This window comes from Protobothrops mucrosquamatus, unplaced genomic scaffold, assembly GCF_001527695.2.
Source record: "Protobothrops mucrosquamatus isolate PMUCROS unplaced genomic scaffold, P.Mucros_1.0 scaffold1339, whole genome shotgun sequence".
Lineage (NCBI taxonomy): Eukaryota > Metazoa > Chordata > Lepidosauria > Squamata > Viperidae > Protobothrops > Protobothrops mucrosquamatus.
Window position 1 is genome coordinate 372,680 of NW_015387536.1, and position 12,414 is coordinate 385,093.

Here is a 12,414-nt window from a genome sequence, read left to right on the forward strand (position 1 = left end):
TGCAGCGCTGTGCTAACCAGGGGGATAATTATTCATTTTATTTATAGGTCTTCTTTCCAAACCATCCATCTCCCTGAAAGTTTTTCTGTTGCTTTAATGATTATTCCACCGAAGTTATGTCTTACGGGGTAAAACAAGGCTGTTGGGATGAAGTTGTAGGAAACAGAGAGATTTGTGTGTTCAAAGCTGGACGTTTGAGTCTCGTTCCTCCAAATAACCCCTCTGTTTATGTTCTTATGGATGTTTTTCCTTCCCTCCTTTGGATTTCAATCCCTGCCAGGCAATCCTTCATTTTTTTTATTTTTAAACAGCTTGCATTGTGTAATTTCCTTCTCCTCTGCCTAAGTCCAACGTGATGACAGGCAGCAGTTAGGGAGTAATGTTGAGGGATTCGGGTGGGGTGAGAATTTTTAGACGTAAACAGTCTAGCCTTGAAAAGACGAGGATGAGCAGGCGGTGATCTCCAGTTCCTGCCTGGGGATCCGTGCTCAGTTGATTGCTTGACAGAATAACAGAGTTGGAAGGGACCTTGGAGATCTTCTAGTCCAGCCCCCTGCTCAAGCAGAATAATATCAAAATAACACAGTTGGAAGGGACCTTGGAAATCTTCTAGTCCAGCCCCCTGCTAAAGCAGAATAATAACAAAATAACACAGTTGGAAGGGACCTTGGAAATCTTCTAGTCCAGCCTCCTGCTCAAGCAGAATAATCACAGAATAAGAGAGATGGAAGGGACCTTGGAGATCTTCTAGTCCAGCCCCCTGCTCAACCAGAATAATAACAGAATAACAGAGATGGAAGGGACTTTGGAGATCTTCTAGTCCAGCCCCCTGCTCAAGCAGAATAATCATAGAATAACAGAGATGGAAGGGACCTTGGAGGTCTTCTAGTCCAGCCCCCTGCTCAAGCAGAATAATAACAAAATAACACAGTTGGAAGGGACCTTGGAGGTCTTCTAGTCCAGCCCCCTGCTCAAGCAGAATAATAACAGAGTAACAGAGATGGAAGGGACCTTGGAGGTCTTCTAGTCCAGTCCCCTGCTCAAGCAGAATACTCTGTGTGTGTCTGAACTCAGAACTTTGCAGTGGTTGCTTAGGAACATCAGATCTTCTTCTCCTGAGCTTCAGCCCACAAGGGAGCCTCCATGAATCTGTCTTCCCCCCACTCTCTTCATTGACCTGCGCCCCCCCCCAAGAAAGCTTCTCTTGTGGGGTGAACCCTTTCAACCGGTCACCCCTTCTCCTTCCGGGACCCTCAGCCGAGTGAGGGACGGCCATGAGCTCTAACTCTTTGCTCGAAGTGAAGATCCTCTTTTGGTGAGATGAGAAGAAGACCCTGGGTGTGTGTGTGTGTGTGTGGGGTTGTCCTCTTCCAGGAGAGACCCCTGAAGGGTGGGGAGGGTCACCCCCCAAAAAAAAACAACAACCCTTCAGTAAGGGCAGTTTGAACATTTAGAAGGAAGTTAAGGAGAGGCCAAGCTCTCCAAAAGTATGGGAGATGCATGTTTTGAGTTTCTCTTTCTTGGGAGAAAGGTGGGGAGAGGTTTGTGTAGTTGTGTGTGTGTGTGTGTGTGTTTAAGTAAATGAAGCTGCTTTTAGGGCTGCTAAAATTTGTTTTCCTGTCTTCCTAATTCTGATTTTTGAGTAATTGGTGGGAATTTTTTGAATGTTTTCAGTTCCATTCTTATCCTTATCCTGGATGTTTTCTTGACTTCCTTCCTCCCTCCCTCCCTCCCTCCCTCTGCCTTTGCCTCTCCCTCTCCCTCCCTATATTTCATTCTATTCGTTCCTTCCTTCTTTCATCCCTCCCTCTCTCTCCTTCTTCCCTTTCTTCTTCCCTTCCTCCTCATCTTTCTCTCTATTCCTTCTTTCCTTCTGTCTTCCTTTCTTCCCCTTTCCCTCCCTCCCTCTTCCTTTCTTCCTCCCTCCCTAGCTCTTTTCCTTCCATCTTCCCTCCTTTCTTCCCCTTCGTTTTCCTCTTTCCCTTCTCCTTTTTCTTCCTTCCTTCCTTGCTCTTTTCCTTCAATCTTCCCTCCTTTCTTCCCCTTTGTTTTCCTCTTTCCCTTCTCCTTTTTTCTTCCTTCCTCCCTCCCTCCCCACCTCTTCCTTCCTTCCTTCCTTCCTTCCTCCCTCCCTCCCATCCATCCATCCATCCATCCATCCATCCATCCATCCATCCATCCATCCATCCATCCATCCATTATCTGGTAAATTGATCTTCCATCTTCTTTTCCCCTTTTTGTAGAGGTTCCTGAGGATCCAGAGTTAGGGTAAGTCACCCATCCTGCCTTTTGCCCCTTCCGCCCCTTCTCTCCCTTCCTCTCCCCCATTAAAATATCCCAGAATGCTTCTCTTCCCTTGTGCCCAATTCCTTCAAGACTTCACACCTTTTGGTCCTTTTTAACATCACCCGGAGGCTTCGGAACGTGCAAGACCATATAATCTCCTGTTCCTAAGCTCTGGGTGGACTTGAAACTAACTTGACTTTTCCTGTTGGTTCGTAAGTTTTAAATAATAATGAGAGTTAACACCAGCAATAATTGGTTACGGCTTGCGTGATTCCACCAGTCTTAGACCGAATTTTAGAAATAGGGGAGACAGGATAGCAGCGTTCCAGTATCTGAGGGGCTGCCACAAGGAAGAGGGGGTCATGTTATTCTCCAAAGCACCAGAGGGCAGGACGAGAAACAATGGTTGGAAACTGATCAAGGAGAGAAGCAACCTAGAATTAAGGAGAAACTTCCTGACAGTGAGGACAATCAACCAGTGGAACAGCTTGCCACCAGGAATCGTGGGTGCTCCATCACGGGAGGTTTTTAAGAAGAGACTGGACATTCATCTGTCTGAGATGGTATAGGTTCTCCTGCTTGAGCGGGGGGCTGGACTAGAAGACCTCCAAGGTCCCTTCCAGCTTCTATTCTATTCTATTCTATTCTATTCTATTTTTCTCTATTCTATTCTATTATTTCTTATTCTATTCTATTCTATTTCTATTCTATTCTATTCTATTCTATTCTGTTCTGTTCTGTTCTGTTCTATTCTATTCTATTCTATTCTATTCTATTCTATTCTATTCTATTCTATTTTATTCTATTCTATTCTACTGTAGATTACCCACCCATTATAATTCTGTGTTATAAACAAGGATTCTTATTTTTTCCCCCAGTTCATGCAGATTAAGCAGCTCTTGGAGAAAAGATTTCCGAACAAACTTGACATTGTGAGTTGTGGTGGAGCCGATCCAGAAGGGCGGGGAAGGGCTGGGTGTAAATCCATCAGTGGTCTGAATTGGAGCTCAAACATTTCCTTCCGATCCCGAATCCAGACTGGGAAAATCTGTCTGAAGTTAAACCAGCAGCCCCTTTTGCTGGCTTCTCGCTTTCCATGCTTGACTTCAAAAACCGGTCTCCTTTTGGCAAACCGCCCCAAAGCCCGTGTTTAAGCCGTCCTAAATGAATTTTTACAGTCCGAGTGGTCCTCAACCTACGACAGTTCACTTAGTGACCGTTTGAAGTTACGATGGCACTAAAAAAAGGGACTTAGGAACACTTTTGACACTTTAATGACCGTTGCAACACTCACACACACACCCCTCACGATCACGTGATCAAAATTCAGATGCTTGGCGACTGACTCAGATTTACGACGGTCGCAGCGTCCTGGGGGGTGTCACGTGATTCCCCCTTTTGCGACCTTCTGACAAGCAATGGGGAAGCCAGATTCACTTAACAACCATGTGACTATAATAATAATAATAATAATAAAGTTGGAAGGGACCTTGGAGGTCATCTAGACCAACCCCCTGCTCAGGTGATTAACAACGAGGCGATTCACTTAACAGAAAGGACTTTGAATGGGGCAAACCTCACTTAACAAGTGTCTCACTTAGCGACAGAAATTTTGGGCTCCTTTGTGGTCGTTAAGTCGAGGACTCCTGTAGCTGGAGAGATGAGTGTCTGGGATTCCCTCCCTTTGCTTCTTGTGACGAGGGCGGCTGACTGACCCTCGCATTTTCACGACAGCCTTTTCCCTCTTTCCCATCACTTTTTTCCTCTCCAGACTGGCGAAGTTGCTGAGAGTGGAACCTTCGAAGTGGTTCTGCCACAACCCGATATAGTGTTGCATTCCAAGAAGGTGAGAAGGGGACTTGGGGGGCTTTTGAAATGGGACTTTATGGGCTAAACCAACATTGAACTGTGTGGGGGGGTGCTTGGTGCTCCCGGCACTTGGTTGTTTCCTGGCAGACGTTTCATGACCCAACTAGGTAACATCATTAGTGTTAGAAGGGAGAGGGGTTGGCAGGGAGGAGGAGGAGGAGGAGGAGGAGGAGGAGGAGGAGGAGGAAGACTGTGGGGTCCTTGGTGCTCTCTGCACTTGGTTTTTCCTGGCAGACGTTTCATGACCCAACTAGGTAACATCATCAGAAGGGAGGGGTTTGTGGAGAGGAGGAGGAGGAGGAGGAGGAGGAGGGGAAGGAGGAGGAGGACTGTGGGATCCTTGGTGCTCCCTGCACATGGTAGTTTCTTTGCAGACGTTTCATGACCCAACTAGGTAACATCGTCAGTGTTAGAAGGGAGGGGTTTGTGGAGAGAAGGAGGAGGAGGAGGAGGAATAATGAGAGTTCCTTGGTGCTTTCTGAGTTTGGTTGTTTGTTGCAGACATTTTATTACCTAATAGGTAATGTATTAGAAGGGAGAGAGCAGAGAGGAGGAGGAGGAGGAGGAGGAGGAGGAGGAGGAGGAGGAGAAATAAGAATAACACACTTGGAAGGGACCTTGGACATCTTCTAGTCCAACCTCCTGCTCAAGCAGAACACCCTAGTAGTTCACAACCCAACTAGATAACACCATCATTTCTCAAAAAGAACGGTGTTTGCCTTCTTTTTATACCCAAGTGTCTCCTAACCAAGGAACTACCAAGAACATCCCCATCAACGCTGACAGGTTGACCCTGACCAGTCTATAAACTGACTGGAAGCTCTCCAAAACTCTACCATCCTGGTTTTCAGAGGGGTACCATGGTTTGTTGAGGGAAGCTTGGCTGTTCGCCCAACCCTTCCCAGACGGAAGCCTTGGGACTCACTCGCCCCTCAAGTCTGGGACCGGCCAATCTCAGAGGTGCCCAGACTTGAGGTGGGAAAGGATGGAGAGCAGACCATCTTCCTTCTCCCCACCCAGAATGGCGCTGGCTACGTGGACACCGAGGAGAAGATAAAAGCCGTCTGCGAAGGCATCAAGAAGCACCTGAAGATCAAGTCCCCCAAGAGCAGCGTGGTGACCAAGAAGCTCTTGCTGAAGAAGGAACAACAGGGTCATGCGAGTCAGAAACCGGAAGTGAAACTGGAAGCGAAACCAGAAGCGAAACTGGAAGCGAAACCAGAAGCGAAAACGGCAGCGAAAGTGGAAGCGAAACCGGAAGTGGAGGCAGAACTGACAGGAGAATCGCTGACGGGTTCACCAGCTTCTCCAGAGATGGAAAAGAAAGCAGAAGTGCTCCTCTTGACTGAGACCACCAATGATTTAGAGACCCCCATCCCCAGGTAATAAGGTGGTGCCCCAAGGATTTAAAAAAAGGGGGGGAGGGTTTCCTGTCCTCCAATGACCCCCGCCCCCACCCCAAATTGAAGGGAAATAATATCTTCTTCCTGCAGCACGTGAAGAACTCGGAGGGCAGATCATGACGGGGTCATCCGAAAGGAAGACGACGCCTGGGTGATTCCTGATGTCTCTCTGTCTCCTAATTTCCCATCCTCTCTGCGGAAGATGCGCAGTTAAAGAAAAGGGAAAATCTTTTTGCTTTGGTGTCTTCCATGGGTTTATATTTTATTTCTTTCAGGGGAGCTGGGGGGGGGAAAGAGGAATGCAGTAACTCTCATTGCCTGGGATCAACCCGTTTGAAAAGAAAAGAAATAAAAGGGAGGGAAGGGAAGGGAAGGAAGGAAGGAAGGGAAGGAAAATGGGAGGGAGGGAGAGAGAGAGAGGAAGGAAGGTGAGGGAGGGAGGAGGAGGAGGATAGGAAGGAAGGAAGGATGGAAGGAGAGGGAAAGAGGGAGGGAGGGAAGGAAGATGGGAGGGAGGGAGAGAGGGAGGAAGGAAGGGAAGAAAGGAAGGAAAAAAGAGAGAGGGAGGGAGAAGGAGGATAAGGAAGGAAGGAAGGAAGGAAGAAAGGAAGGAGAGAGAATTAGATCAGCCAAACCAGTTAGACCAGACAGGATTCATAACCAGATGAGCTAAATGTACTTTATTGTAAATCTCCGTTAACACAATTGTGCAAGTCCGCGATTACAACTCTCCCGCCCCCTCCTTTACAACCTAAGAAACCAGGCCAGGCCCCTTTTCCTTCACTCCCTCCCTCCCTTCCTGAGGGCTCAGCTGTCTCTTCTCTGACTATTCCTCTCCCGAGGTCTTTCCCACATACCGCTCCACTTACAGAACTAAACCCTGTTGCCCCCCAGGACAGGAAACCACAGAGAAGACGAGACCACTAGGACAGATTTGGGGGCTCAGAGATTTACAGCCTGGGGTCCTCACTCTGACTGGATGAGAGCATGAAAGACAGCTTGGTGACTTCGTTCGTTCGTTCGTTCGTTCGTTCGTTCATTCATTCATTTTCATTCATCAATCAGACTTCTTAACCACCCATTTCCTAAGTGGTACAAGTTCTCTTCTCTTCTCTTCTCTTCTCTTCTCTTCTCTTCTCTTCTCTTCTCTTCTCTTCTCTTCTCTTCTCCCCTCCCCACCCTTCCCTTCCCTTCCCTTCCCTTCCCTTCCCTTTCCTTTCCTTCATCTATCTTCCTTTCCTTTCCTTTCCTTTCCTTTCCTTTCCTTTCCTTCATCTATCTTCCTTTCCTTTCCTCTTTCCCTTTTCCTTTTCCTTCCTTCTTTTCCTTTCTTTTCATACACAGGTCTCAAACTCCAGCATCTCTGCAGCATCTGCACGCAGCTGCCTCTTAGCCGGTCCCCGTCCGGACCCTTCCCGACATTCCTTATTCGGGCACATCCCCACGTTTGGCTCCACCGTGACGGCGTGGATGCCGTGTTCGCAGAACACACCCTTGACCCTCTGAATCACCGGCCCGAAAGCGGCCACGTCGAGACACACCACGTGGGCCGTGGCCACCAAACGGCCGCAGCCGTCCAGCTGCCAGACGCGCAGCTGCCGCACGGCCACCACGCCCTCCGTGGCCTGGAGGCGTCTCTCCAGGAGCCACAGATCCAGGCCTTCTGGCGTGGCTTGGAGGAGGACCATGGCCGAGGCCCGCAAGGCGGGCCAGATCAGCCACAGGAAGGCCATGGCAACCACCATCGCCAGCCCGGGATCCACGTACAGCAGCCAACAATCCATTGACAGGGCTGGCAGGACCTCAGATGTTACCCAAAGCTGACACGGATCCTTTGGGCAGGGTTCAAGGCACGTGGCGTGTCCAGGGCAGGGAGTCCACCAGAGGTAGATCATGAGAGAATGCAGGAAAACCGCCAGGGGTCCAAAACAAGCCATCATCCATCCGAGATAAAGAGTCCGCCACGGTCCCGTGGCCAATGCAGGATTCCCCTCTCTGACCAACCAGGTTTGTCTATGGTTTGAGGATCCGTGGCCCAGAAGATCTGTTGGAGGAAGAGAAGGAAGACTAAGACCAGCTTAGTTTGAATTTAAGACACAGCTCCACTTGTGGTATAGGTCCTCCTGCTTGAGCAGGGGGCTGGACTAGAAGACCTCCAAGGTCCCTTCCAGCTCTATTCTATTCTATTCTATTCTATTCTATTCTATTCTATTCTATTCTATTCTATATTCTTTACTTTTCTATTTTTTTTTCTATTCTTTTCTATTCTTATTGTATTTCTATTCTATATTCTATTCTATATTCTATTCTATTCTATATTCTTTACTTTTCTATTTTCTATTTTCTTTTCTATTCTTATTGTATTTCTATTCTATATTCTATATTCTATTCTATTCTATTCTATTCTATTCTATTCTATTCTATTCTATTCTATATTCTTTACTTTTCTATTTTCTTTTCTATTCTTTTCTATTCTTATTGTATTTCTATTCTATATTCTATTCTATATTCTATTCTATTCAATTCTATATTCTTTACTTTTCTATTTTCTATTTTCTTTTCTATTCTTTTCTATTATTGTATTTCTATTCTATTCTATTCTATTCTATTCTATTCTATTCTATTCTATTCCCCATCACATTCTATTCTATTCTATTCTATATTCTTTACTTTTCTATTTTCTATTTTCTTTTCTATTATTGTATTTCTATTCTATATTCTATTCTATATTCTATTCTATATTCTATTCTATTCTATTCTATTCTATTCTATTCTATTCTATTCTATTCTATATTCTTTACTTTTCTATTCTCTATTTTCTTTTCTATTCTTTTCTATTCTTATTGTATTTCTATTCTATATTTTATTCTGTGCAAACTTACCTTCCATTTCCTGCTTCCCCATTGGCCCAAACCTTTGTTTGCTACAGCAGGCTCCGACGTCCAGCTTAGTGGGCACTTTCCAGGGCAAAACCTCCCTGGCCAGATGGATGGGGATGGCCAGGGCCCCGATGCCCATCAGTGCCAGCGGGTGTTGGGTCAGCCGGGGCTCCGCCATTCTCCGAAGGGCCTCGGCCAGCAGAGCCAGGCACAACGCGCTCAGCAACACGGCGTTGACCAGGGTGCCGGCGACGGGGGCTCGCGACCACCCAAATGTGTTCTTCCAGCTGGCATAAGCGCTGGCGGCCGTGCCCAGCCGGGCGTCCATCAAGCGGACCGCCAGGGCCAGCGTGCCTTCCAAGGTGTGGAAGGCGCAAGCCTGCAAAAGCAGCGAGGCCGTCACGCGGCTGGCCACCATCTCCGCCAGGAAGAGAGTGACCAACAGGTAGAGCTGGCCCAAAGTGAAGTCCGGGCTGCCCACCAACCAGGCTGGCAGGCTGGCGAGGGAGAACTCCGGCGTCTTTCTCAGGTGAGCTGCCATCTGCAGCTTCTGGTCAGTTCTTGGTAGACCCCTCGCTCGGTGCCAAGCGGTGCCAGGGTCTCAGCCTGGCAGCCCACCCATTGTGCCCCTCCGGGATCCTGAGCTGGCCTTTCCTGGCCTCTTCGGATCAACGCCTGTGGGCCTCTTTGCTGCTGTGTGTCTCCTCCCGGCTTCTCATTCCCAGGGGGATTTGGTCGGCAGCTGCCGGGGAGTCCTGGCACGCAGCCCTGGCCGGGCTTCCAAGAGGCCATTCTCTTCTGATTTCCCCCCTCTTTCTCCTGGACCCGTGCCCGGCTGTCCACCAGTTGCAGAAAGGCGGCCAAGCTTATCAGTATGCATGGGATTCTTGCGAGGAAAGGAACAGGCAGATCCAACGGGATGGGGGAGTTCCTGTTGATTTTGGTTCTCGTTTCTTGCACTTATTGATTTAGTGTATCGCATTTATGGAGGTTGTGCCATCACTGATACGCAACACTAATAACAGAATCACAGAAGGGATTCGTGGAAGGGACCTCTTCTAGTCCAACCCCCTGCTGAAGCACAATAATAACAGAATAACGGAGATGGAAGGGCCCTTGGAGGTCTTCTAGTCCAGCCCCCTGCTCAAGCAGAATAATAACAGAATAACGGAGATGGAAGGGCCCTTGGAGGTCTTCTAGTCCAGCCCCCTGCTCAAGCAGAATAATCACAGAATAAGAAAGATGGAAGGGACCTTGGAGGTCATCTAGTCCAAACCCCTGCTCAAGCAGGCTACCCGACACTGTTTCAGACAAAGGGCTGTCCAGTCTCTTCTTGAAAACCTCCCATGTTGGCACACCCACAGGTTCTGGAGGTGAGCCCTTCCAGGGATTGATTGTTCTCACTGTCAGGGAATTCCTCCTTCATTCTAGGTTGCTTCTCTCCTTGATTAGTTTCCTTTTTTTTTTTGTTTCTTTGCTTCTTGTCCTGCCTTTGGGGGCTTGGGAGAATAGGTGGACCCTCCCTTTTGGGGGGGTAGCCCCTTAGATATTGGATGTCTAATATCTAATAAAACCCATTTATATATAATTTAAATAAAACATTAGCATAGATAGATAGATAGATAGATAGATAGATAGATGATAGAAAGATAGATAGATAGATAGATAGATAGATAGATAGATAGATAGATAGATGATAGACAGACAGACAGACAGACAGACAGACAGACAGACAGACAGATAGATAGATAGATAGATAGATAGATAGATAGATAGATAGATAGATAGAAAGAATGTGAGTACAACACACTATAAAACTCTGTTCAATAGGACAACCTCTGAAAGTAAAAGCGTCTAAGACAAAGTCAGGACAGCTAAAATGCAAATACATTTTAATTACAATGAGTGTAGTGAGGGCCAGTCAGGGTTCATGGATCTTCCGTGCCAAAAGGCAGCCTGTGTTTGTTTGTGTGTGTACGTTCTGTATGTGTTTGTGTGTGCCAGGCCAGGGAGGAGGACCTGGGCAAAGGGCCAGGGGACCCGAAGAGCTGAGAAAGGCTGGAGCAGCTGAACTGGAAGGATTTGCTGGCCCCGAATTCACCTTTTCACAAAGAGTCTGATTGTTTATTTGGATGAGTCAGATTTGTACCCAGGCTGGACAGAGAATAGCTGAGCGACCTTCACTCAAAGAAACGGGAAAGCTTTAACTCTTTGCAGGAGCAACACCACAAGCCAGCCTGCCTAAGATGGATAAGTAAACTGGGATTAAGCCCATCGGGGTTTAGCAAACATAGGCTAGGATGCATGCAATGAGCTGACATTTAGCCAACCGTAGTTTTGGGTGTTGTGCAAATACAATCGAGGGGAGCGTTTCTCAATCTCAGCAATTTGAAGATGGGTGGGCTTCAACTCCCAAAATTCCCTTCCAGCATGCTTTAAGATGGGGGGGGGGACATAAACTGCCAGAATCTCCCAGCCAGCAAGCTTTAAGAGGGGTGGACTTCAATTCCCAGAATCCCCCAGCCAGCTTGAATTAAGTTGGATGGACATCAACTCCCAGAATTCCCCAGCCAGCATGCTTTAAGATGGATGGACATAAACTCCCAGAATTCCCCAGCCAGCATGCTTTAAGATGGGCGGACTTCAACTCCCAGAATTCCTCAGGCAGCATGCTTTAAGAGGGGTGGACTCCAACTCCCAGAATGCCCCTCCAGTATGAGGATTGGGGACTTTGGGGAGTTAAAACCCCACAAATCTTAACAATTGCTGAAGTTGAGAAACACCAGCCTAGCTAGATATGCTGCATTCAATAAACCTCTATTTAGCCAATCGTACCTTGTTTTTTGGGGGGTGGGGGGCGTCTTGCAAAAAACCCTAGGGGCGCTTTCAATAAACCGCCATTAAGCCAAAAAACCGCAGTTTGCGGGGGGGGGGAAAAAAAGCGGAAAAAAGCGAGCGGCCGCCAACGGCCGCGAGAGGGCAGCAAAGAGACGCTTGGAGCGAAGGCGAAGCTCGGAGCGGAGGCGCGGCGCGTCCCTCCGCGGCCACCGTCGGCTCTTCCGGCATCCCTCCCACGTGACCCAAACAGCCTCGCGCTTCCGGGGCCTTCCTCGCCGCCGCTTCCCGCTTCTTCGCCGGGGCCGCCGAGCCGGAGCCGCCGGTGAGAGCCTCGCTTCCCTCTTCCCTTCCCGGGCAGGGCGGGCCGGGCTCGCGCGGGCCGGGCGGGGGGAAGAGCAGGGGGCTTCCTCCGGGGCTGCTCCCGAGGCCAGACTACAAGGCCCATCGCCCCCCGCCGCGGCTGGAGGGGGCCCGGCCTAACCCATAATCCTAAACCAGACTAATACGACCTCCTTCCCTCCCTCCCTCCCTCCCACGTGGGTGGGACGACGGTCTTTTGCATTTTCCTCCCCCGGGGGGGCTGGCATTCCCAAAGTCTGGATAGACTACAAAGCCCATCACTCCACCCCTAATCTGCAGCCAGTCCCCTCCTAGCTGCCTACCACCACGCCATGGGGGGGGCGGCCGTCTTGCCACCAGTTTCCCCTCCCCCTCCGAGGCTTCTGCCCCCCCTCCCCTCCAGTTGGGCTGGGTCACAAGACCCATCCTCCCCTGCCAGGCCAGCCGTTGGTTTAGGGCGCCATTCTGTATGGGGAATGAACACCCCCCCCTAGAAATCCCTCCCCCCCACCCTTTCCTCTGCACAATGGTGTATACTGGGGTCAGATTGAGAGAAAGGGCCAATTGGGCTGGATCACAAGACCCATCCTCCCCTGCTAGGGCAGCCACTGGTTTGGGGCGCCATTCTGTATGGGGAATGACCCCCCCCTAAAAATCCCTCCTCCCCTTTGTACAATCGTGTATACTGGGGTCAGATTAAGAGAAAGGGCCAATTGGGCTGGATCACGGGACCCATCCTCCCCTGCCAGGCCAGCCATTGGTTTGGAGCTCCAGTCTGTATGGGGAATGAACCCCCCATA

General features: G+C 49.0%; 2 protein-coding genes across 2 annotated transcripts in view; one reads left to right on the forward strand and one right to left on the reverse strand.

Moving 5' to 3' along the window:
• Window positions 1-6,892: 6,892 nt before the first annotated feature.
• LOC107292428 (zinc transporter 1-like) lies at window positions 6,893-8,978 on the reverse strand. The gene is made up of 2 exons (XM_029285147.1): window positions 8,441-8,978; window positions 6,893-7,350 (listed from the first exon to the last, which is right to left on the reverse strand). Exons 1-2 carry the CDS (start codon window positions 8,976-8,978, stop codon window positions 6,893-6,895), a joined length of 996 nt encoding a protein of 331 aa, XP_029140980.1.
• A 2,557-nt stretch (window positions 8,979-11,535) lies between these two features.
• The window catches only part of LOC107292402 (UBX domain-containing protein 1-like), a 6,490-nt gene continuing 5,611 nt past the window's right edge, over window positions 11,536-12,414 (forward strand). Inside the window, exon 1 of the mRNA XM_015821488.1 lies at window positions 11,536-11,597. The gene's annotated coding sequence lies outside the window, so the exon portion shown is untranslated. The remainder of the gene's footprint in view (window positions 11,598-12,414) is intronic.